The following is a 27,054-nucleotide window of genomic DNA, read 5'->3' on the forward strand; positions in this document are numbered from 1 at the left end:
GCAATAATAGTGTTAGCAACACTGAAAGTCAATGTGTTATTTTTACCACATTGCTCAGCAACGGTGGCTTGTGAAATCCAAAAAGAATATTTTTTGTTGTTGGTTCAGGTCGAGACACGTCTGTATTCACACCAGAAGCAAACCACACTTTGTTTGGAAGCGGACCAAAACACCCGTCTCAGTCTGTTTGTTTGGAACCATTGTTTGCTTCAATGTATTCAGACCTACAATAAAACGTCCTGACCAACAGGAAAAACAAACTTTTCTTAAACTGTTCCAAAAGTGTAAAGTTTGAATACACTCTGTATGTAACATAATTGCAACATAATTGCATGAAAAGGAGCCTATGCAGCTGAGTTTGAACTCATAAAACCCAATTACCACCTTCTGGCTGTAAAGCAAAGGAGCTAAAAACTGAACCAGCATCCGTCCCATATTAAAATGATGAATCATAATTGCTCTCACTGAAGGGACTCCTTCTCATAGATACCAGAAAATCAAATACTTTGCTCACTGTCCAAAGAGTCCCAAACAACATCTCATCCAAATTACTATTTCTTCTCAGTCTGATCATTGGTTGTTGATTTCAGATTTGTTAGAATGGCCACACTGATACCACTGATACATTTCCTAGCTGAGCCAATATATAAAGGTGTTTTGTTAATCTCTGAAGATTTGAGTCATTGTTAAGCTCAAGACTACAGTCTCAAATGTTAGATGGTTAGAAATTGGCACCAATTTATGAGCTTAATTGTGTTAACAGAACAGAGAGGGTTGCCTCTGATGATGAGTTAGAAAACCCAACATATGTTCAGAATTGAGGAAGGATATCTCCAGTAAAAACAAGAGCCGAGTTACATTCTCCTCAAAAACAAAGGATGTTAGGATGTGATCATAATGGTTTAGTTGTCTGATCTCAACCACAAAAGATGTCTCATAATCAAAAAGTAGCAAGTTTCCATGGTTAAATGTGTTTATTTTATATCTTAAAGAATGCTATGATGACATGCTGCAAGGAAACAAAACTCTTTAAGAATTGCCAAGTTTGAGATAAGTAATGTGCTTTATGTGCTTGTATTTCTTTGGTTTGCATAAAAATATAAATCTTTATTTTGAACTGAATGAGGACCATATCTTGGTCTGCCAAGTTTGAACACACGTTGCTGCTTTCAAAAATACAATGCTTGTGTTTTTGTTTCTGCTGAACCACATAGGAGCGGCGAAAAAGCTTTCTGGTCAATTTTTGATTCTAACTGAGTGAGCCAGCACTGCTGAGTACTGGATCCATGGTAACACATTAAATTGTTTACTTTTTAAAAACCTGACTTTAGATTGAAAGACCTTGTCTGATGTCTTCAGCTGATGACAGGTTGTGAAGTGTTGAAATGACAGGGTGGAGAGTTCAGCAAAAGAATTGCTGAAGTAGAAAGACAATCTTGAAAGTTAGTGAAAATTACCCTCTTTATGGCCACATTGAAAATGTGACGTTCAAAGTCATAGTGTACATTCATGTCTTCCATTTTGATATTTTAGAGCGCTGCAGGCATTTTGAAAGGAACTCTTAAGTGTTTAAAGGTTGACAATGAACTTCAATGGTGCAAAAAAACAAGAGAGCGTTTTGATTTTTTTTTTCATCAAGGTAAATTCCTAGGATAAACACTCTGCATCTTTTAAGAAGGTACAATCAAAAATTATGTTTTATATTTATTAGAGCAATGACATGAATAATGTTCTTAACCTATAAAAGAGAAAAAAAACAAGCTGTAATTGTCATTGATGTGAAATATTACGTGTGATTGTCTTGACAATTATTACAAGGTAGAAAAAATATCAGACCTAAAAACCTTTATTTGCTTTCCTCTTTGTTCCCTCTTTGGAAGCGACTGGAATATAAGAAAACTAAATGAAAACTGACACCGTTGTTCGTGGCTTGGTGAAATTAAATTGCATTTATTTAATAAACTGCCATATATTAAATTAGTAATCAAATAAACCACCACCAAGACCTCCATCACAATGACTTGTGAACAAAACTGTTAAGTAATGGAACCACATACAAGAGGAATGCAAATTTTTGCACATTTTGTACAGTGATAATAATGAAATATGATTTGTTTCTATCCTCTCGTGCTTGAATGATTTTCTTTGTGTACTATAATCATTTAGATACAGCCCATAGGTTCATCTTGTTTGTTTTGTTGTTGTATTTCAAATTGTTGCCATGTGGTGTTATGTTAGGTTCTGCGGTTTATTTTGTCATCTTAATTGTGTTTTGTCTTGATTTTATTACATTAAAATTGTTCAAGCTTCACACATCAGTATTATGTTTCTTCACTATTAGCACAGCTACAGCAAACTGGCAATCTGGAGCTTGTACGTGCTCTGTGCCAGAGGATATGAGCAGCTTGTGCATGAGCTTGATTGACTATCCAAAGTGTTTTAAAAGAAAATAACAGAGATAAAAGAGCAGAAGGAGCAAATAATGCTTAACATCACCTTCCATAGACACTGAACATTTTGTAATTTTAAACCAGTAACAAAATTTATTCTGCATTTCCTGTTTTTAATTTGTGGTCCATGATCTGGTTTGGTTGATTAAAATGTCCTTTCAGTTTTTCTCTTTACTTTCTATTCTCAAGAGATAGGCAAACAGAAAAGAGCAAAAGGAACACAAAAAGCTTGGAATCGTTTTCAATATCTTTTCCAACTTGTTTGTAATTATAAACCAGAAACAAAGCTCACCTTCGATTTCCTGTTTTTTTTAATTTTTTTATTTTGGTCCATGATTTTGTTTTGTTGATTAGACTGTTCTCTCATTTTTTCCCCCCCTCTATACTTTCTTTTCCCAAGAATCTCACATTGCTTTTTATTGCTTGAGCAGCTGCATCAGGGGGAAACTGTTATGATTTGTAATGGGCAGCATGCATGGCAGAGACACCCATTTAGGATAATTGCTCTGAAATGTGCTTATGTAGAGGTGCCCAAGGCAACAAGCTAACCACAAACATAATAACAGTTTTAGTTGAGTGATGGAAGTTTTAGGTGAAGAAGGAAGGAGGTGGAGAGGGACACAGAGGGAAAGGAATTTGGAAGGTGCTTTTATGCAAGAGGAGACTATTTATTTTTGCTGACGCTGCCATATAGTGAACACCAAGTTGCATAAAAGAACACTTCATCTGCTTCTAACTGTTACATTTCTAAAATGCTACTTTGAGAAGTATGTCTTGGTTTTGCTGATATCAAATGCTGGACAGTGCTATTTAGGGAGTGAAGTGGGGTCAGTGAATGAGCACATCTGTCATTTCTGCCCTGTGGAAATATTTCCCTTGAGGACACATGCACAAAACACACACCTTCTACTGTTATGAATTTGTGGTGCACCTTCAACTTCAAATCGTGTCACCTTATTGTACAAGAAAATACAAGAAAAATACGTCCTTCTTATCTCAGCTGGCAGAGTTAGTTTTCTTCAGCATCCTGTCTCACAAATGTGTGTCTGTTCATCCCCAAGCAGTTTGCTTTAATCTCCTTTAATTTCATTCTCAATCTTTATTGAAATCAACTCACAGCCAACTTCTCATTTCTCCGTCTCCCATCCTAATTAAGACCAGGAAATTGTTCCTAGAATTCCTTGGCACTGGAAAAGTGTGTCTTGTCCAGAAGTCACTTTATTTTCCCTCCTTGTGTCTAGAGTTTTTTTTTTTTCTTCTAATTTCTTGTTTCAAGTGTTACTGTACCTGCCTGCTTGTTTTCATCTCCTCTGTGCAGTTTTCTCACTGTGACACTATGCTGCTGTCTCTAACGTTCCGTCTTTGTTTTTCATGCGTTGGTACATGTACGTGTGGGTAGCCATGTGGCGGATTTAGAACTAAAGCTTTTGGTGATTACTCCCATAATGAACCATCATGCTCTGTTCAGTCTGTCATCCCCCTGAGGGATTGATTGCATTATGAAGTTATCATTCAGCCTGAGACATACTCTGTGTCCTCACACAACTCACTTAACCAATATAGCTGTACACACACAATGGGTAATGAGTAGATTTGTATTGCACAAAATGAAAGCTTGCCTTGCATTTCAGCAGTTATACAGGCACATTTTGGGAGTCCTTAATGCTTTTTGAGCAGCATATCACTGGAATTCTAATGAAACCAGTTTAGGCTTATTGCTCATATGGATTTAAATATGGAACATTGTTTTTCACTTTTCACAACTCTTGCAAACTTCTCTAGTCATATTTCAAACACAGAAGCTTTTTGCTTTACACAATTCAAATCTTCCTACATACTGCTTCTGCTTCCTGTCTGATAGATTTTGTTTCCCTTTAGTGCAGCTCTGGGTTAATTTACTGATCCTTTGCAATTTTGTACCCAAAGATTGCCAGTTCATCCTGCCCTTCCACCATTTTGTATTCACTCCTTGATATCTACCATTTGGTGCCAACATTTTTACCTGGTCTTATATGTGTACTTATCCCAGCTAATATTACTGTTTCTGTGGTTGCTAATAACATTAAATGTGACTGGAATCAAACTTTTGTGTGAACAGTTTGCGACCCCAAACAAACCATATGCACTGAGGAATAATATAGATGTCAGACAGCTGCACTCTGTTTATGGATGTAATAACAGATGCCACCTTATGTGGATCAATTTTAAAGTTGTTGAGCAAAGGGGGCTGACAGCATTTTTTTTTCAAAATTATAAAGAAGGAAACTGATACAAATAAAGCACAACTAAGAGCAATGACTTTTTGTGGGGCACTGACTGCAACTTCTGCAGAAAAGTCTGTTTGGATGCAAAATCAGAACCAATAGTGACAGACTTCTTTCAATAGATCAGAATTTTCATAATTACATTTTCAGCTATTGTTTACATTTGGATTTACTGTGTCTGGCTCCTGATGGTGCAGAATTATGGCAAACATCTCACATTCAGCTGGGATTTGACTGCACTAAATAACTGGGATCAAGCAGGAATGTAAGTAATAGATGGAGTTAATCTGCCTATGTGATTGAATGGATTTGATTATATTTTTTTGGAAATAAATTGGATTTTTCTATCTTGATAAAGTGTCTTGCAGCAACCTTTGTTACACATAATACACCACAGTATATTTTATGCACAACAACATGTTAGGCATTTTTATGAGTAACTGTCCTCAACTGAGTTGTGGGATATATTACTATAAAACGGTTGCTGATCAGTTTTGTATTTTTACAGTGTTGATCAACTGTTTTTTTTTTTTTTTTTTTTGGAGGTAAAATGAATCCATCTGCAGTGAGATGTTTTGCAGTAACTGCAGCTTTATATCCGCTCTGAAAACTGATGATTTTGAGCAATGTTTCATGCTGTATGTATTGAGCTTGATCTAAGAAAATTACAAATAATGACGGCTAAATTGTGAGCAAAAAAGAAATTGTGCGCACAATAAGTCAGTGTTTTGCATATGAGTTACAAAGATTACGAGTGCAATTGATTGTACAAGCAAAAGTGGTGCAGACCACCCTCTTTTTATGAGGATTTTGCATGTGCTGCTGGTTACTGGCTCATCATGGAGAGAGTCTGATGATGGAGTGGCCATAAAAGAAAGATGAAGTAGCAAGTCATTATACCAGACATTTTATAACAACAGCAGCAGCTCACATGGGCAGCAGAATTCCCATGTAGTCAAAACACCCTCTCCGGTCCCCCTTTTTAAATAAGGGGATAACCATCCCAGTCTGTCATTGCAAGGGAACCACCCACAATATACAGGCAATATTACGAAGGTGTGTCGACCAACACAACCCTAGAATTTTCAGAGTCTTACCGAACTCATTCACCCCTGGGTCCTTGCCACCGAGGAGCTTTTTAACTAGGTCAATGGCCTCAGCACCAGAGATTGGAGAAGCCGACCCAAGGTCCTCACTAAAAAAGTTGGAAGACTTTTAGTGACCTGTACAATTATATGCCACACATAATACTTCATCTTAGGTTTGCACAGCTTCTAATTAGAACCTTGACAAAATTTAATTAGTTAAAGTTGTACTGACATATGTGGAATCTTTAAGGAAACTCAACTGGCAAAACTGTTGAATTTTTTAATATAACATATGACATATAACATTGTATGTTGAGTATGCATGATCAGAATATAGTTTCTTGAAAGAGACATTTTTAAAGCTGCATTTTCTTTATTTGTCCCTTTAACCTTCTACATCTTTTTGCCACTGTGACCGTCCGCATGAAATTCCCTGACAGCAACTCTGAGTCAACCAGTTCAATATTAAAAAAAAAAAAAGTTCTGTCTGGTCTGGATGTACCTGCAAATGGTGAACTACTGCTGACACTTAAGGTGATTAAGAGCACACTTGGGAACCAGCAGAGTAAAAGGACACAAGGATAGACATGCAGCAGACACTGCATGTTCTGAAAGTTTTCTGAACACTTTTGAAACTTAAGGGCAAAGCATAGAACAGTTATTTTTCACACCTTTAAGTGTGTCTTTTTTAGACATAAACAAGTTTAAAATACATATAAGTTGTTTCTTGTCTGCATTTTTCTTTAGCTTATTGCGCACCAGCAGTTCTCAAACTCAATGTGTAAAGTTTCAAATCTGCTCTCAAGATCCATGGGAAGAAACTACTGGAAAACCATTTAATCCAATGTTCTTACAACTTCCAAAGAAAAAGTGACACTTAACACCTGCAGGGTTAAGTTTTTGGCTCTAAGGTGCACTAACTTTGGGCAGTAATGTGAAATAAGCAGGCTAATTTTGCAAGAACCTCCAACTTAGCCAGGATCAACTTAATTACTTTTGATACCTCAAAAAATTAAGTGCCTTTCTATAACCATATGAATAAAACAATAAACAAACTGAAAATTAACACCTTAACTCTAACCTTAAAACAACTGAGGTAAAACTGACAGATGAAAAGTAATCATTTCCACCAGGGTAAGAATATACACATGCTTTTCTTAGTCACATATCAGTCATGAACCAGTTTCACCTTTAGTTTGAGTCCAAGTCATTGGGGAGAATTGGCACAATGAAACCTCATATTTCAAGCAAACTGCAATAGTTCTCTGCTTTCAGCTATTCCTACTTCCCCCTCATCGTCTGCTCCTATAGATATCCATCACATCATCAGACTGGTCCCATAAATACAGCTGCCTGCTAAACCTTGCTACACTGTCACTTATCTCACGTTACAGTATGCTTTAATGGCTTCTTCTGTGACACGCTAATTATTTTCACATGTGGTAAACTCAACTTTCCAAGTGGACATATGTCATTACAACATATCATGAGGCAGAAGACTAAAAGCCTGAGCCGGATAGCAAGGAATTAATCTTTCACACTAAATAGTAAATATGAAATAATTTCATCTAGAAAAAAATAAAACAATGAGAGTGGTAGAAGTCATCATCAACAAAGAAAAAATGTCAGTAAGTATTAAACTACTGAGGTAAAATTTTAAGAAAAGAGTAAAATGAAAAAGGGAATTGAAAGATGTGTATGTCCCAAATAGTTTAATTCTACCATTGTGAGCCTTTTTCTGTCTCAAAGTGAATGAAAAAACATCTGAGCTCTCAAATCATTCAGCAGGAGAAAAAGCTACACATTCCGTGCTGCTTTGTAATGCTGTCATTTATCACAGCATGCAAACCATTAATGTGAATCATTTATTGTCTTTGGCTTGCTGGAGATCCCTGATCTCTGATGGAATCTACAAAGACAGAAAATGAGGATATATTTAGTACATAAAGAGAAAGCCACACAGCAGAAATGGCTGATGGGAAAATGTTTGTGGTTTTATATGAATTCCAACAACAGGTTGTCTTTGAGATCAGGAGTATTGTTGCTAAGTGTTTTCCTTTGTTGTTAACTAGGAAGATGTGAGAAGCCACTGCATGCATGAGTGAGTTAAAACATAACTATACTTAGTCTGTCTCTGCTGACTCAAGAGTGAGGGTAAGACTCTAGTTTGTACTGACATGGCACAACCTCTAAACTAGTCTTCCTAAGTGCTGAATTACTCCTTAATTTTATTCTATTTAACTTTATAATTTTTTTTTATTCATGGGTTTCTTACCTTCATATTTCAGTAGCACTTTATTTTATTTCATAAATTTTTATTTATATTTCTGGAGTTCATTTGATAAAAACAAATACATTTTGGCTGTCGCTTTATAATGCAACATTCCACTACACAAATTTTACCTACTGTTAGCATAATTAAACACTTTTCTTGCTGCTATTCCTTGATTGTCATTATAAAATGCTGCCTTCTCTCCTCAGACTTGAAAAAATCATTTGAACAAGAACCCCTTGGAAAAGAAGTGTCGTTGGAGCAGGAGGTGCTGCTACAGTGTCGTCCTCCGGAGGGCATTCCAGCTGCTGAGGTATGTGCAATATTATTACCCATCTCTTCACTGATGGAAGAGAGTGACAGAATTAAAAAAAAAAAAAAAAACGGAAGCTGATATATAAAAATGGAAGTAATCATTTGGGAAAAGCCTGGAAGCACCATAGAAGAAAGAGTTGTATCAAGTGCAGTACTTTGTGTTTGAGTGTTTTTGGGGGGGCGGAATCAGTTAATTTGTGTTTTGTCAGGAGCAGCATGGAAATGTTGCATGTTCTATTTCACATACTATTATATAACATACTGATTATTTTAAGAGAAGTAAAAAGACAAAGCTGTTATGTAATCCTAATACAGTATTAGTACTGTTCTAGTAATCCACAACCATGCATTTGCCTATGCATGATCTAACTTGTTGCCTTTTTGGATAGATTTGCCTAAAATAATTTTGGGAATACAACACAATGTGCAACACTCATACTTTTACATTATTCAACAATAAATGTGCTCAGTTGCACAGGAAGAAATGTCCTTATTTCTGTTTTGACTGATGGATGCATAGAAGCTCTGCTACATGTTTGAACTGAGACCCTAAGAGTTCCCAGAGACCCAATTTGAGGACGCCTTAAACCTATTCAAGGGGAACAAAATAGGAAAAGGTCAGTGGGGGTGAATCATAATCGAGGTACTTTAAAGTGTTATGCAGCATGAAACATATTAGAAATTACTACTTTAAGTAAGCAAACATAGTTGCTCACTTGTGTGAGCGAAACTTTGTAACAAACTAACTGCCTCTTTGGCTTTTACAACAAACATTTAATTATGTTAATGGGAAGCACATGAACACAATGAACACAATCATATTCGTCAAGCACATTGTCACATTGACATTTCATTAACTTATAAATCTGACCCTGTAGTAAGCATTTATTTTGGGGCCATTTAGGTCACTTCAATTCTCAAAGTGCTGGATCTACATCCAAACTATTTGCTATTCAGATTGTTGTTTGATTTCTCACTTTCAGATGGTTTGTACCTGTATGGATGAAAAGTCTTTATTTCATCTATGCACTTGGTCACTGGGGAAGTGCAGTGACCCCAGGCTGCACTTTGAGAAGTGTGCACTTAGAGAAGGCTTCAGTGGGGGATGGGTAGTTTCTGAATCAGGTTTCCATCCTCAGGGTTTGATAGTCGTTTGCTATTGCACTTAAGTACATAACTCCCCTAAGAGAAAAGAGAGAAGGCATATCAGCATACAAATTGAGAAAGCATGTCGGAGAAAATCTAAGATGGTGGTGGGGTAGAAGAAGAGGAAGACAGGGAAATCAATTTTTTTGTTTTCCCTTTTACAATATTGCATCTAGTTTTTATTGGGAAACTTAAGCAATTGCATTCGTTGGATTTTGCCACTATCAATCAATCAATCAATCATTGAAATTTTTATTTGTATAGCACTTTTAAGTATCAAGGCATTTCAAAGTGCTTTACATCATAAACACAAAAACACAAAGTCATGCAACATAGAATCAACATTCAAAACATCACATTAAGTCAAGTGCCATCATTAAATTCATAACTGATTACGTTTCAAATGCAACTCTAAACAGGTGGGTTTTAGTTGAGATTTAAAGGAAGTCAGTGTTTCAGCTGCTTTACAGTTTTCTGGAAATTTGTTCCAGATTTGTGGTGCATAGAAGCTGAATGCTGCTTCTCCCCATTCGGTTCTGGTTCTGGGGATGCAGATCAAACCAGAGGGGTCTGGATGGTTGACACAACTGCAAAGGATCTTTAATATATTGTAGTGCTAAACGGTTCAGTGATTTATAAACTAACAACAATATTTTAATATTTTAATATTTTATTTGAGCCACAGGGAGCCAGTGTAGGGACTTTAAAACTGGTGTTATGGGCTCTATCTTCCTGGTTTTAGTGAGGACGCAAGCAGCAGCGTTCTGGATCAGCCAGGTATAAAATAAGTTAACTAAAGCTTACCGTAATCTGCAAAACACATGAAAAGAAACTTCCACAAGTAGTTTATAAGAAATAGTTTAGAAGTATTTATTAAAAATCTGCTGAGTAAGTGGTATGTGACGTAGTATTGATGTGCGCATGCGCATTTCCACAAGGTAGGACGGATTTAAGGGTAGGGCAGATAACCAGAACACCGGCCTCCATATCACTCCTGCCTTATCAGCATTTTTACTGCAGTTTATATTTGACTACTGTTTGAACACATTTGTGCAGCAAAAATCATATGGACACAGACACATGCACACGCATACAGAAAAATACAACTACTTTTCCATTGTGTTCAATTTGCTACCTCTTCCAGTTGTCTTACTCCTGTCATAATGGGATTTCAGGAAAATGGATTGGTCTGCTTGTCTGTCTGCTGAAGCTCTTTAGAGGGATTTGGATTTAAAACCATCTGAAGACCCTTGTTTGTAACCCTGACTATTTTATTATTGCCCATGATTTTCTGTTTTTCTCTGTTCTTATCACATCTTTCCTCTTTGCCATCAGCTCTATTGTTCTCAGGTTTATTCGTTCCCTTAGGCCCTGGCTGCAGTTTCTCCAGATTTTATTTTTTTATGGATATATATTTTTTCTCTACTTCTTCTATGAAGAACAACTGTTTAAACAATCCAAGGCTAGACAATAGGGACAAGAAGTTTATCATATTTGTTCTGTTTTTTATTGCTGTTGCAATAAAGGTGATAAAGTTGTTTTAAGATATTCAATATATATATATATATATATATATATATATATATATATATAGATAGATAGATAGAGAGATAGATAGATAGATAGATAGATAGATAGATAGATAGATAGATAGATAGAGAGATAGAGAGATAGAGAGATAGAGAGATAGAGATAGATAGATAGAGAGAGAGAGAGAGAGATAGAGAGAGAGAGAGAGAAAGAGAGAGAGAGAGAAAGAGAGAGAGAGAGACTTTGGACATGAGTTCAGACATACATGTCTTGGAACTTGACTCGAAACTGAAGAAGGAAAAAAGTGATGATTTACCTAACATCCCTGCACGTGGGCGGGATGAACACATGGAAATCTCTGCTTTATGGACAGAGCATAATGTTTATAACTTGAATCCTCTTTCTCTCACTTTTTTTTTAATTGACAGCTCTCGTTCTTGGTGTCCTGTGACCTCTCTTAAAAACGTTCTAATATTAGTGACCACAGTCGCCTTGTGGCCCAGTTGATGACTGTTGTAAAGTTGTCAATGTGATGGGCCTGATGACTTGATATTTGATATCCACGTCTTAATTCCCAGCTGGTACCTGACTGTCAACATGCTGAAAGTCTTCACTCCTCAACCAAAAATTTACATTCATACTCATAAAATGTATAACAACAGATAAATGCCAACTCTTCTTTTCCTTTTGACACATGCAATATGTGTGCGTTTATTATATATGATAAAAAAAATGTGTTACAGCATGATTAGAAGCACACAAAAGGACAAGTTTAAAAGCTCCAGAACTGCTAGCCTGCAGAGGTCGGGGTCAAACTAATTCCAAGCAGCAAAGAAAATGTATACACACCTTCATGCTGCTGCCTTACTTTCACTCTCCTTGAACAACTCCTTTTCTGTGAACTGAAAGTCTATACTACATGTTTTTCATTCGTTGCATTTTGATCCTATTTTAGGAGACAAGTTGGGATATTAGGAAATCATACAGTTGCAGCTAAATATTCTTGAGTCTGTAAATTCAGTGGACTGTCAACAGTTTCAGCTGAACGTTTACTTTCCATCAACAATCCTCACAGTTTGGTTTATAGTTTTAGAGATTTCAAGTTCATTGACAGATAACACCCTGAAGTTGCTGTGCTAAAGGTGAGCAGCTGTTTAAAATTTGGAACTGAGCCACTGTCAGTTCAAGTGTATACATACCGCACAAATGTTGTGAGGCCCATTAGGACTCGAAGGCAGCAAACTGACAGCAATAATACATATATCTTATAACTTAAAAGAGTCCGTGTGACCCCAGAGGGTAAAGAGAGTCAGTGGACTACACACGACAGGTGGAGTTATAGATTTCTGCATGCTCGTGTGTGTGTGTGTGTGCTTGTCTGCGTCTGTCTCTGTTTTTGAGTGATTACCCCAGCTGCAGCGAAATAAACACATCAATGTGTGGTGACAGGCGCTCCACGTGTCACTAAGGCACAAGCACGCACACACTAATGCATACACAAAAGTCAGACAGTAACTGGATATGCTTCTGGAGCCTGGTCAAGTTCCTGTCACATTCTTAACCACTTCATCCACCCTCTAAATCAATGCAGTTACTGAGATAATGACTTTTGACCACTCCTTAAATGTACTGTGGCATAACATATTTAAACCACAAAACAATTAATTCCTTCATTGGAGTGTGCAGCATATTGGTGTGTGTGTGTGTATGTGGATTTTCTATAAAACATTTAAATGTAAGATTCAGAAAATATCTTCCTTCTTAAGATATTCCCACAACTGTTGTTTAACAGCTCAAGGATGGCAAAAGAAAGACATTTAATCCTCAAGCATGCTGCAAACACACAGTCACATCTTCCCAGGGGGTAACTGGCACATCTGTGCATTAGTGAGGCCCCAGAGGTTATCCCAAACAAACCTTCATCATGACCATTGGTGCCATTTTTCTAACAAATGCTCATGTTAAATAGTGTGAAGTTGGCTTGGACAAAAGTATTTGCCTAATCATTTGGGCATCTTTGTGTATCTTTGTTTATATGTGAGATTGTGGGATGAAAACTGTCGTAGATTTGTCTGTCAGAAGGTATCAGTTTTAATGAAATAAAATTATTATAAATGCCTCATTTTCATATATTTACAGTAAGCTGAGTAGGACTGCAACTATTGATTATTTTGCTGGTGGATAAATCTGTCAATATATTTATGATTATTCTATTAGTTCATGGTTATTTTCAACTCAAGTATTTTTAATATTGGGCCAATTTACAAAAGGTACCTTTACAACAAGACGCTTATAAAAAAAAAGTCAATTCAATCCAATCATACAGATAAAATTGCATGCATTCAAATTGATCCTAGTTATCAAAAACGGCGCTCAAACTCTGTTTATTATTCATGTTGGTTAAAAAGTTTTCTGTCTCAGGAAACCTAGCATTGCAGTGAAAACATTACTGGCTTTGTGTCATTGACTTTGGAGCAATTTCACACACAGAACAGTGGAAATGAAAACTCCCTTTAACAGGAAAAAACCTCCACCAGATAGTTCTGGTGGAGGTTTGTGGTTGTGGCTATCAACCACAACTGACTGGGAGTTTGAGAAGACAGAGCGTTCACACAAAAAACAAAGTAGCACTGATCTGGAAGTTCTTAGTATTTGAAAGAAAAGTAATGAATGTAGTAACCATTTTAGTGGCTTCATTTAGGAGAGAAACACAGCTAAGCAGATAAGCTTTGAGACGGATTTCAAGTCTGTATCATAGGACGAAAGGAAGCACGGAGAGCTATGACAGCTGAAACTCAGCCAGTGTCCTTATCTTGGAGAGAGACAGTGATAAACAGTGAAATACAATGCCAGATGGCTTATCTATAAAAGGGGAACAGATTGTTGACAGCACTAACTCAACTGATTGCTCCCTTCCAGGAAGGAGTCACAGCTAAACTGAGTTACCAGACTGGATGAAGCTTCTCTAATGAGTAAAAGAAACAGAGAGAACATAAAGTTATCATTCTAAATTACACAAATAATACAAAACTGGAGAGTAGTAGAAAAATATAGTTGGGTCAGGAAAAGGGGGCAGCATGTACTCTTGCAACCTAAGCCTATTGACCAGAAGTCAAGCCCTCAAGATCTTGCAACTTTTAGACACATTCTTCTCCAATCCACCTGAATGAATGAATGAGTCAGTACCAGACCTCTGTAGAGTTGATGAGGGAATTTTGCAGTTAATTCAGGTGGGTTGGATATGAAATGCATCTAAAAGTTGCAGCAAGATCTCGGGGACTGAACTTAGGCTGCTACAGGCGCTTAAATAAATAAATCCATGTCTGCTTATTTATTCTGCTCAGAATCTTGGGTGACACAACTGATTCTGATTGGTATCATGTGGGTGCAATTTAAGTTCTCAGAATCAATACATTTTACTGCACTCTCAAATAAATGCACACACTTGTCTTAAATGCATAAACTCCCATAGTATATAAAAGCAATCAGTTAACCTCAACATAATATATTTATATCTGTATGTATCTCCTTTTTGATCACCTGTACTTCAAACTATGAAACTATTATTACAGTCAGACCTGAACTGGATTTCATTTAATGGTTAAAAAAAATCTGTAAAACAATTTGTGATCTGAGGAAGAATTCAATTTGCTAACTTGATCACAACGACCTCAAAATCTAATCTTTAACCAGCTATTTTATTTATTTATTTATTGTTTTTGTGTCTGTGGGTTTTGGCTGACAAAACACACCTATTACTTCTCCGTTGTTTTGCCGAGCTAGTTCTGCACAATCTTATTTTATTATTTATTATTATTAATTTTCTTTTTCATATAATGTCAGCACTTTTTGATTGATAGTGTGAACATATATCTGAAGTTGCTGTTACACTGTGGGACAATGAAAGTTAGAATTTATGAACAATACAGGGTTGAAAATATGTAATATCATATTTGCATTTTCTTTTAAACAAAATGTTTTCACCTCTGAACTGCAGGAATTAAAATCACACAACTGTGAGATTTGCTTGAGTGTATTTACGTTTGTGGTTGTATGGCTGCTTTCTGTGTACAAAAAACAATTTCTGTAATGCTGCTTCCCCAATAGATACTTACCTTAATCCTCTTTGAGCTGGCATAGTAAGCTCCACAGCTCATCTCTCACTACACTTCTATGTTGATCCCCAACCTCTGTCAGAAATCATCACCATAATCCACAGATTAGTCAGCAATCTCTTTTCTATTTCAACTACCTGGGTAAATTATTGAAATGATGTTAAGCTTATCAAAATGCCGTTGCACTGGTTTATCATTGAAGAGTAATTTCCAAATGAGGAAGAAGAAATGGAGCAGCTTTTGTTTCATTTTAGTTTTCACTGTGGTGTGGTTGAGTGTGGGCAACATGCACTGAGATTATAATCACCACATAAAGATCAAATTATACATTAGATATTTCTGCCCACTCTCACATAATTGGGATACAAGTGGTTATAAGTCATGGTTTACATTTCATCCTACCTTAGGTCAGTAAAAAAATGGCAAACGCACAGGAACTGCAAATGTTTAGTGTAATCTGGGAAGTGTATTCTTCCTTTATTATTGATAAGGTGTACTTAATTTCAGGGATGAGGCAAATTATACCTTTCAGCCATTGAATTGGACTACATAGAGCTGCAACATGAGTTTTTTTTTCTTTGCAAGTTTATAGCTTTCTTCCTTTTTGAATCTTTCAGCTCTCCTAAGATTGTCGCTTTTTTTAAAATCAGTTTTCTATGTAGTGTCTTGATAAACCAATGTACATCATAATTGGGAATAATGGGTAAGAATGATAACTGCTAAAAAGAAAAAGAAGAATCTAAATTACTTTGGGTAAGATCTTTTTCTACAAGAATGGTGGTGGTTGTAGTGCATGGTATTTCAAAATCCTTGTCACTGGTCACAATAATAACTGTACACAGATAACCACACAAGAACATGGCGGACACCTGATGAAACTTTCATCACACAGTCCTTACAATAGAGGACAGTCGAGTGAATTGAGTAGTGTTTAGAGCTGCAGGTCTCAAATATTTTACTAGTGAAGTAAAATATCCATCACACATACTAATTCTTATTGACTTTTTCTCCCAGCTCTTGTAGTTAAATATGCAGTAAGAGATGTGCTGTGCATTTTCAAAAGCAGACAGATTAAGATTTATTTTCATTTTCAGAACCTGTATTGCTCTCACTTAACGCTTGACCATCACATTAAAACCATATGTCTGTGCTATAAAATTTGAACCGCTTGTCTTCAGAAGTATGTTTCTGTGTCGTAAATACCTTTGAAAAGAGGTATTTATTGCCTATACAGATGAATGGGCACACTGTTTTGACGCTCAGTGTGGAGTTGTCAAATAACAAAATTTGTTTTTGTTCTATTGAGTTTGGAAAGGTCTTAGACCTTTTAACTCTTCTTGGACAACAAAAAAAGCTATTTAATTTGTTATTTGTGTGAGTGTTTTTAGCACAAGTTAGTTTATAATAGAGGAATGAAATGAACATCAAACAGTAATTTGTGAAAATAGCGTCTACAATGAATGTACGTTTTTTTTTTTTTTCTCATGTTGACTCCAACTACCGCACTTACATTAAATATGTCCATCAGCTCGACCACTTCCAGGAACTAACAATTAAAATACGAAGATGGAAACTTCCCGTTATACAGGCACTCTGTATTTTGTTCCTTTACTGACAACTTAACTCACTTTTTTTTTTCTTTCGCTACTTGAAGTGGGCAGGAAATATGCAGACCAAAGATCATTCACTCTTTCAGCTCTCTGTGGTCTGAGGTTTGAGTTGTTTTGAAAAAGGATGTTTTTTTGTGTGTGTGTGTGTGCGTAGATTGAGGGTTGAGTGGGTGCTTCACTCAGCAAGGTATAATGAAGGCATTTGTGTGGATCCCCCTCATCACCTCACCCTCCCAGCACACTCCCAAATTAGAAGGACCCAATCTTTTCCCTCTCATTACCTGCTCAAAAGCTTCTTTGGGGATGTTTGCGATTGTGTCTTTGGCCTCGTCTCTTTCAAACATCTACTGGAAGAGTTTTGCATGTGTCGATGTTAAAAAAGCTTTTTTCAATCTTTTTTTTTTTTTTCACTGAATTCAATACTTGAGCTGCAGATACAGGTTCCCTGTGTGACTAAATCTTTACATCTGAAGATTTTTTTTTCATTTCTCTAAATTACTATTTCTGTCTTTCTTTACCTTATATTGTTTACCTGTCTTGCTTGTAATTTTTTTTAGAATGTGCTGCCTCGCTGTCATTCTCATAATCTCTTAGTTTTTTCCGTCCCTCTTGTCTGTCTTGACATAGCTCGAGACAAATCTGAGGAGTGATGGTGACATGACTGCATAAAGTCTACTGCAGCTACCCCTGTTGCCCTTGGCAATCCTGACAGTTTTGTCACAGATGAATGAGCACACTGTTTTGACGCTCAGTGTGGAGTTGTCAAATAACAAAATTTGTTTCTGTTCTGTTGAGTTTGGGAAGTTCTTAGACCTTGTAACTCTTCTTGGACAACAAAAAAGCTTTTTAATTTGTAATTTGTCTGAGTGTTTTTTGCACAAGTTGATTTATAATAGAGGAATGAAATGAACATCAAACAGTAATTTGTGAAATAATTCAGCGATTAGCATTGGTTCTCAATTTGGCTTCTGGTGGAAATTGAGAGATAATTTTATATACTTATCCACTTGACAGTAAGTTCCTCATCTGAGACCATGACTGAAAAAGTTTTAATAAGCCTGGGCTTTAAATAATTGCTGCCAATTAATTGCTTTTCATTCACATCACATCATAATTTACTAACGTAATTTTAAGTGAATTATAAAAGGAGGTTATCATCAGTGCAATTACTTTTTTTTATTCTCACTTGATTTTGAAAAGTGTCTGTGTCTGATGGCACCACATGTGAAATATTGGTACAGCAATATTCTGGTGAGAAGCTAATAATCCAAGTGGCGCTCTGCTACTTTCTGATCAATATTTGTGGCAAAATGACACAAAGACCTGTCTAATACATTTGTGAAGCACTTATGGTTGCTGAAGTCTTAAAGGCATTTTTTTTCCGCAAGATTTAATTCAATAGCATTTTAGCATAATTATCCTGAAGATTGTTATAGTTAGGTAAACTTCTCTTGACAGAACTCCAAGTGCCATACCACCAAGCTTTTAACAATAAAATTGGACATCGTTATAGAAATCTATTTTTGCATTGACATGATGGGATATTGTATGCAGAGAATTTTAAAATCATCATCAAATTGATTTTATTGCATGAAGTTGAAGAGGTGTGGATACTTTCTTGTAGTACTGTGAGTAGAATCTCAAGTTTTTTTTTCTGGTGTACAGTTCATCTCTTCTAGAAGAACTAGAATAAAAGGTTTATTGGTGTGTACAAGTAAGATATTTCTCTTCAGGTTAGTTCTCATTCATTCATGAATACTAAATAAATTAAAAAATGCAACACAAATGAACAGGATGGTCTCAAATAATTCATCTGACCAAGCTAATAAAGCAAAGCTGATTTTGTTATTGGGTGGTTTTAATAACACAGGAGAGTTTGAGAGTCAATTAAAAAGGATTAGCATGCCCCCAAGCAGCTCAGAGCCTCTTCATGCTCTAATGATTATGGAGTGTCATCAGAACTCCTACACATTACAGTGAATCAGCTTTGACATATACAAACACAGTGCTTGAGTGTGCATAGTTTTGTGTTGCTGTGTTAGACCTGTGTCCAGCTGGTGATGTTTCCAGGGTGTAAACTGTGTTTGGGCCAATGGAATAGACTGTGGGTTTTCCTCGCTTCCCCAAAACGTTATGCAGGAACAAAAGGTGCTTTTAGAGACTGTCTGGCTGCAGACTTTTCATAAAGGTCAGTACTTAGTGCTGTAGCATCATGACTAGCAAGTTTAAGAATTGAAAATGTTCCTTTAGATTAGGTTTGGTGACTTTTTTCCTCATTCTTTAACTTATTGGTTAGTCTTTTTCATTTTGCTGTTTATGTTTTTTTCTCAATTTTCATATTAATCTGTTTTTCACATAGTTCTTCTCACTTAACTTTCTTTCTATTGTAATTTAATGTTTGCATTGCATGTGTCATTTTAAATATGTCACCTGGTAAGGCAATGTTGTTGAAGGCAGGTGTGCATCAAAAATGAAATTATTGGCATAAAAAAGTATATGAATATAGATTTCTCCTGTTCAATCAATCTGCTGTTTGTCAAATTGAATTAGCCTCATTTACAAGTTTTAATTTATTTTGTTTATGAAATGTGTTTGGCCCTTTAGTAACTGGCGAGAAACAATAGCCTAAACAAGTTTCCTTATTTTTGAGATTGTTATGAATGATGCATCGCCTGAGATATACAAACTCTCTTTCATTCCTCTGTGAACATTCTTGTTTTACTTCTTAGGAAACAAGAGAGCTCAGTAGAAAAGGCAAAATACATCATTGTCCACAAGGCGCAAAACAGCATGGACATAAATACAGAGAGCAGAGACATGAAAACTTTCACTGCACTGACCCATGAGCCTGCACAAGGCTGTTCTATAATTTAATAACTTGTCAGTCATTTTAACACTGGTTCACTGCTGCAGGAAAAAAAGTTATAGGTAAAATGATGACTATAACAGGCCTAACAAATTTCCCGAAACTGTTATAAAAGGTCTTTGTAGGATTGTGTTCAGTTCAAAGAATCTATAGCATATTAATATGGTCAATAAATAATATTTAATGTTTAATAAGCTTTCTGCAGGTTTCTGCAGGTGGACCATTATAAGTTATTCCTTTTAAAGTATCTTAAACTCAACTGTAAGAACTACCGAACGACACAAGGTAACAAGTAAGCTAGTTGTTTTTGTAAGTTTAATCGTTTTATATTACAAACTTTTATTCCCTCTATGACAAGCTCAAAGTGGCTCCTTTTTGAAGTTTTACCTGATGGTTTTTTAGATGTTGATTTTAACTCCAGCTGTTACTGGGTCAGCATCTGTTTGGGGAAATGTTCCCTTGACATGTCTGAGGCATTTAGTGGAGTAGTGTGTTTTTGCAATGTGTCTTTTCCTGATTTAAGTCAAGGGCTTTATTTTCCATTTTTATCATCCAAAAACCCTCATCTTAACCCATCAGTACTGTTTTCCCAGAAAGTGAATATTTTCTGTAAAAGATTTTCTCATTAATTATTTTGCATATTTCTGTGTATCTGTGTAGTGGCTGTTCTGCTTTCTTTCTTTTCCATCAGTATTTGGTTTTCAAATTCAGGAAGAAACAAATTAATTGCACATTTTGTAAACAGTCAAATACCCTGAAGGCCCTTAAGTGTTGGACATGAGAAATTGAAGATAAGATAGAAAACAATGATGAGGAAATTCAAAATATTAAAAAAACAATTTCAGTTTTTTCTGTATTTTCATGATCCATTGGAGAAATTTGTCTATGCTTCCTTGATTCACAGATCAGGGTCACCTGCCTTTATGTCTGCATCGACAGCAAACGCCTGGTGTCATATTTATTGTGCTCTTAAACAGCTTACGCCCCAAACATTTTAAAAATACTTTGAATTAATTTCCACATGAGTCACGCAATTCACCCAACGTACCAGGTTCGTCCTCTGTATCAGCCACAGTGGCTTTTGTCATTCCCACACAGTCTTTTGTGGTCTTTTTCATGCTTTTCAAACTTCCGTTTCTAAGTCATGAGTCTTCACTTCTTTTTTGTGCTTCCTGCACATCTTTTTCCCATTAACTCACCAACCACCTGCACCATGTCTCTGAAGGACAGACCATCAATCAATCTTCCACAGTGGTAGTTCCACGATGTAATGCCTTGCTCTTCCTCATGAAGAAATGAGTTGGAAAAATTAGCAAAAGCTGGTATTAATGTTGGATTTTTTATGCTCACGCACATTTTCACACACACTTTTTTAACACGTGCATTGTAGTGTAAATTACTATTCTCACCAACCTTCATTGTCTTGCTGATTTTTTTCTGCACCATTCCTTTAGCTCTCGCCTTTGCATTCCTCACATGACTTTTACTTTCCTGCTGTTGTTTTCCCAAGCGTGGGAGCTTAATAAATTACTTCAGCATATCTTCCACAGCAAGCCTTTCTACTCCCCCTTCCTCCCTTTTACCACTCCATCTTTTTCTGCTCTTTCTCTTCCCAGTTCCTGACATGGTATAGAAATACCGCATCTGTCTTTTGTACATTTTCTTTATATTTTCACTTTTCTGTTTTTATTCCTTTGCAGTCTTTTTCTCCATTGCTTCCTCTCCGTCCCATCCTTCCTTACTTCCTCTCCCTATCTGTTGACACTGTCAACTTAGTTTTAATGGATCACCCACAGTTATCTAACTCTTGTTTCCTCTTCCTCCTTCACCATTATCACAGCCTCACCTACTCTCTGTCGTTCTTTTCCTACTTCAGCATTGCTGTGGAAATATCTTTTCTTTTTCCAGCACTCTCTAGAGATTGTTCCCCATCCATCTTTTCACATCTCCACTCTTGAATGTTGACGGTAGAGGGTGAGTCTAATAGATCACTACGAAGCATCTGCACCTGTGTTAAATCTCAGTGGTAACACGGTGGCGTGTATGAGTAAGCATGTGCACATGTGTGTTTGTGTGCACTCCGGAGAGGCCGATGTAAGCTTTCTGTTCAGAACATCTGTGACCTCCTTTAGTGCTGAGCTACTTCCCTTTATGCCTGTATTAAGCATCTTCTTATGTACCTTGGTTAGATTTCAGGTAAACACGACAGAGGTAAGTTTTGTGAGTCCTTAAAAAGTGCATGTTGGGTGTTGTGTAATAAATGATGCAGTGTGAAATTCTCAAGAACAAAAAAAAGTCACAGCTGTGTACCATAACGCTCATGTATCATACATGCAAGTCATACATCATGACTTGTACCACGTTGCAGCAGAATAGTGGGTTATAAATAGCTCTTTGTTAAGCTGTCCTAGTCCAAATAGGCGTCCTCTTGTGTCCTGATTCTGTCTGTACTGGGCACCTTGGAGAGTATTTCCTACTCTCTGATACACGTCATATATAATATGTCTTCTTCCTACAAAGAAGCCATGAAATATTTCATCTGCAGTGTGGCTTTATTTGAATATGTTTAGTTAGCTAGAGACCATATGCTTGTAAAACCAGTTCAGAACACAATATCAAATACTGTATGCTGTAGTACATGCCTTAATTAATCATTTCCAACTACAAATATCAATATATTTTGTTAGGATTTGCTTTGCAGCAGATTAATACAAAATAGTCCATAGTTGTTAGGTGGATGGAAAATTTCATTTGAAAAACTTAACAAATGCAAAAAAGTGTGACGCATGTTTGCATACAACTGCCTGTCCTCTCAGATTTCTATATAGAATCTCACAATAAATGCATTTTTGTTTTTGAATAACATTAGTATATAAAGTGGATCATAAAGATCACAAAACATATAAGATATATAAACATGGATAAGTTTAGGGGAAGCTTTGATAATAAGACTACATCCTCATCTTAACATATTTTATAGAGCATTGTTCAATCAACCAAAAACTTCCTTTCTACCTCTAAAAGAGCTGCACAAGGTAAATGCTTGAATTTGTTGCCAGGACAACTATTACATGTGCATCGGTCAAATTTGGCAACAGTGTAATACTGGCATGAAGGAAACCATTTTTGAAGTTGGAGTTCATGACAAGTTCAGTGTAAAGTGCCACAAGTTATACAGAGGGCACATCAAACACAGATCTGCTATAGTTAAATTGAACTTTTGTTTTATATATTAAAAACAATGTTTGGCAGAAAAGTAAAATGGCACATCACTCTTAAGACATCTTTTTCACATAACATCCAAAGGTGGTATGCTCTTAGGATGCTGGTCTCCAGTGTAAGAAAGGAAACTTGACACAAAACAATTTTTCCAGTAAAGAGCTACAATGGAATGGTATAGAAAGAAAAACAAAACTAACCAATGTGCTAAAATTGCCAAGTCAAAAGATCGCCCTACATCTGGTTGAAAATAATTAGCAAGACTGATTTTCACAAGTGCTAGACATTGAATCTGATTGAACTTGAAATATTTTGCAAAAACAACAGGCAAAAATTTGAGGCAAAAAAAAAAAAAAAAAGCTGGCAGAGACATAACCCAGAAGTGTTGAACACAAATACACCTGCACTGTTTAGATTTTGATTTGTAAACGAAAAATGTTTCTTTAACTTCACATTTATGCTGTGCATTGACTTAGTCTATTGGAGTTTATAATTGTAATGGGATGAGGGAAAGGTACATTGCGCTCCTTTTTCTCATTGTTCAACATACAAATGCCTAAAAACCTGAAAAAAGTTATCCATTCCTATTCTGAACTAGATTTAATCTGATATGTCTTTCCAGAACTTCATTAAGGGGTTATTGTTGATGGCAACCCAGTTATGTCAGCACGGTTAATTGGGTCTTTATGTCACTTGCTTGGATCTAATTAATTAAGCTGTCAGAGCTTCTGAAATCCCATGTTGACACACACACACATACATACACTCGCACACACGTGTACACAAGCATACTTCTCCGCCTTGAGTCCCATATATATCCATAGTGACCTTATGTTAACCTGCACAATCTGCCAGTCTGGCCACTCGCAGTGTGTAATGTATTGGTGTGGTGTTGCTGGCTGCAGTGAATTCCCCACAGAAGCACTGGGCAGCAGAACTGTCCTAATCACCTCCCAAGCGTGGAGAAGACGCAGACGGAAACACCAGGACATATGGCCAATTAAGACAGTGATGTGAAATGGTACAAATATATTGTTGGTGGATGTGTGTGATGTGTGCTGGAGAGCCCACATCACACAATGGAAGTAATGCATTGATTATTCATACCAGTGGGTTCCAGCACAAATGTTGACATTTTATCTTACATACAGTCTGTTTTCTTGTGGCTGTGTTTGACATAATTTTACAAAATCTTGTCTTTACACGACTGGTTACATCTGGTTATGTGGCTGTGTCAGCTTGCCACACTTATGCTTGAGAAAGGGCTTTATTTTCTGCCTTATTTGTACTTTAAATCATGTGTTCAATTATTAAGCATGGTGCTTTTGTTTGGAGCCTAAATGCAGACTGCCCTACTCTTACTCTTATTGTTAAATGTTCCTTCTACATTTAAACACATAAACAAAATCTTTATTACAGAGGAAACGTTTGGAAAAATGTAGTTTATGGTGGAGTGGATGAAAAGGAAATTAGATTTATGTGGAAAAAGTGCTGTTAGGAAGAAACCTGGTGTTGGGACAGATCTTAAAGTTGAAAGGACAATTAAGCAAGGTCCTCTTGGCACAAACATGCGGCCATTTGTATTTCCTAGAATTCTGCCAACTAGAAGGTTTAATATCCAAATTGGAGGTAGTAAATTAAAGAGAATGAACACAAACACACACACTATGCATTCCCTACAAATCTCATTTGTTTCAGCTCGCTTGATCAAATCAATAGTTACTACTTGTACAGTTGTAAATTACACTACTTAAGAGGTGACGCTTAAAGATTCACACAAAAGATGGATCTTTACTATCTGTACATCAGGCTGTTTTAAAAAATACAGATGTGCAGACCAAAAAAACAGAAGTATAATTGTTGAACTCTCATTAGAAATGAGGATTTAAAATGATCCAGAGTGCCTTGCAAAAGTATTTTCACATTTTGTCAGGTCCCTACCCTTAGTTGTATTTTGATGGGATTTTATTGGATAGACCAGCACAAAGTGAAGCGTAATTCAGATGGAATGAAAGGCAGCGTATTAAGCATTTTTGGATTTTTTTTCCTCTTTCTTCTTTTTATCAAATATTATGACAGACATTACATTGAAGGTTATTTGAAATAAAATTTTGCAAAAAAGGTTTGAATTTTTTATTTCCATGTTAGCTCTTGAATGTGACTTAAAATACTAGCATAGAGGCAATATAAGCTGTAGCTTCATGCTTCACCATTTCTGTTTGGTTTTGTGTCCTTCATTTGTATATTACTGACCAAACAAAAAATAACTATCAAAACCTTTCTAGTGGCTCATTCTTTGTCACATCGAAAAGAGAGTAAACCTGACCACCAGTCTCAAGTCTTTTCCCAGATTATGCTTTTCTAACACATACATATGTTTCGATGTTCACCGCTCCACTATCGCTCTGACTGTTCGTGTCGGGTATTTGTTCTTATTGAAGCCTAACTTTCATACCAATTTTAACTTGTTTGTTGCTTTCAAATGGTTTTCTTTCATGGAGCTGTGGATCTCTGCAGCTCCTGTAGTTACAATTGACCTCTTGGCTGCTCCTCTGATTAAAGCTTTCTTTGACACATCAATAAGTTTAGGTAAAAAAATCAGAATATCAGTGTGGGCAAAATAACTCATCACTAAAGACTACTTGGTAGTACATTACATTTTGTCATGCATGCTCCTACATGCCAATAATGCTGCATGTCGGATGAATTTTTACTGAGCAGCATTCTGTAAGATCAAGTCACACAACGCTTGACCGTAGTTATTAACCTGGTTATTTCTGAATGTATTATGTTTGTCAGAGTAAAGGCAGCTGAAAACTTGTGAACCCTAAAGTTAGCTTTTATATATAAATATATCACCTCTGCACTGGAGAGCTATTTAAAAATTTGGAGTAACGTTATGAATCAAAACATCATAATTTCCATTTTATAACAGTCAATGACATCTACATTATCCAGTATATACGTCAAAAGTATTTTGTTAAAAAAATATAGTGCAATAGTTAGTTTTTGTGTTTTATTTGTAAATAGTATTATTTTAGGATTCTAATACTCTATGTTAACTGTTTAAAGCAACAAAGTGTTCTCAATAGGCTAACTATTTTGTCTAATATCAACACAGACACACCCTCACACACAAACTTCCCCCACTGCCAGGCGCACTGTTGGATTAAATTTCTATTAGCTTTTCTCGATTGAGTTTGAAGATCGTTGATTAGCCAGTAATGGCCTTTGTTACTGCGCTAATGAATAGCTTGATTACTATTCTACTTAGCAACACATCAGGGTGTGGGTGGTGTCTGTGTTTTTCTGTGTGTGTATGTTGGTATTATCCACAGATAAACACATGCGGACAGTTATGGCCAATTGTCTGGGTTTGTGTCAAGAAAGCTGATGGCAGCAGAAGAGAAAGATAGATGGTCTTCTCTGCCAAGACCCATCTCTCATTCTGTCGTTCTCCTATAACCCTGCTGATGCCTGTATCGGTTCCCTCCTCAATGTGTTTCCTTCCAGCTGCTCTCACTTTCTGCTTCTTTCTGTCTCTTGACTACTCTCCTTTTTTTTTGCCCTTGCCTTGCACTTCTACCTTTTTTTAATATTTCTGTATTTGTCTTTTTGTTTCTTACATTTATGTCTCTTTGGTCTGTTTTTAATCTGTGTTGCTGGATCTGCTGCCAATTTGACTTGCCTGTGGTGATTTTGTTGCGATTATGCGGTTTTCTTGTGAGTAAACTAGAAAATGTGAATGTTTGATCGTAGAAACAAGTAAAGTAATTATGGTAATGGTGCTATAGGTATCACTTCCAGTCAATAACAATGCACATGGGACATCTGGCCAAGATGTGCTCACCAATATCTGAATGCACTTGCTGTGAGATAGTAAGAGTTATAGGGCTGCATCCTTTTTAAAGCAATTATTGATAATATCTCTTAAAGTGTGTGGAAATGTCATATGGTTCAATAAATTTTCTGTACCTCACATAAAAGCTGTAAGGCAAAACTTTCAAATATTAGTTGATAGTAGTGAATTAAATTATTTTTAATAGCGCTAAAATACATTTAAAAAACTTCTGTGTGTAAACAGAAGTGCCAGTCTATTAAATAGGCCTGCTCTGAGTATTTTGAAAGGAAAAGTAATTTTAATACAACATTCTCTCTTGTTTAGAGAATGGTAAATGT

General features: G+C 36.2%; 1 protein-coding gene across 3 annotated transcripts in view; it reads left to right on the top strand.

Annotated features, from left to right (window-relative positions):
* The window catches only part of LOC129372028 (netrin receptor UNC5C-like), a 190,815-nt gene that overhangs the window by 115,963 nt on the left and 47,798 nt on the right, over nt 1–27,054 (top strand). For all 3 annotated transcript variants that reach the window (XM_055049000.1, XM_055048998.1, XM_055048999.1), the window contains exon 4: nt 8,284–8,387. In XM_055049000.1, coding sequence (XP_054904975.1) covers nt 8,284–8,387 — 104 coding nt within the window. The remainder of the gene's footprint in view (nt 1–8,283; nt 8,388–27,054) is intronic.

This window comes from Poeciliopsis prolifica, unplaced genomic scaffold (genome assembly GCF_027474105.1).
Source record: "Poeciliopsis prolifica strain line A6 unplaced genomic scaffold, Auburn_PproV2 SCAFFOLD028, whole genome shotgun sequence".
NCBI lineage: Eukaryota > Metazoa > Chordata > Actinopteri > Cyprinodontiformes > Poeciliidae > Poeciliopsis > Poeciliopsis prolifica.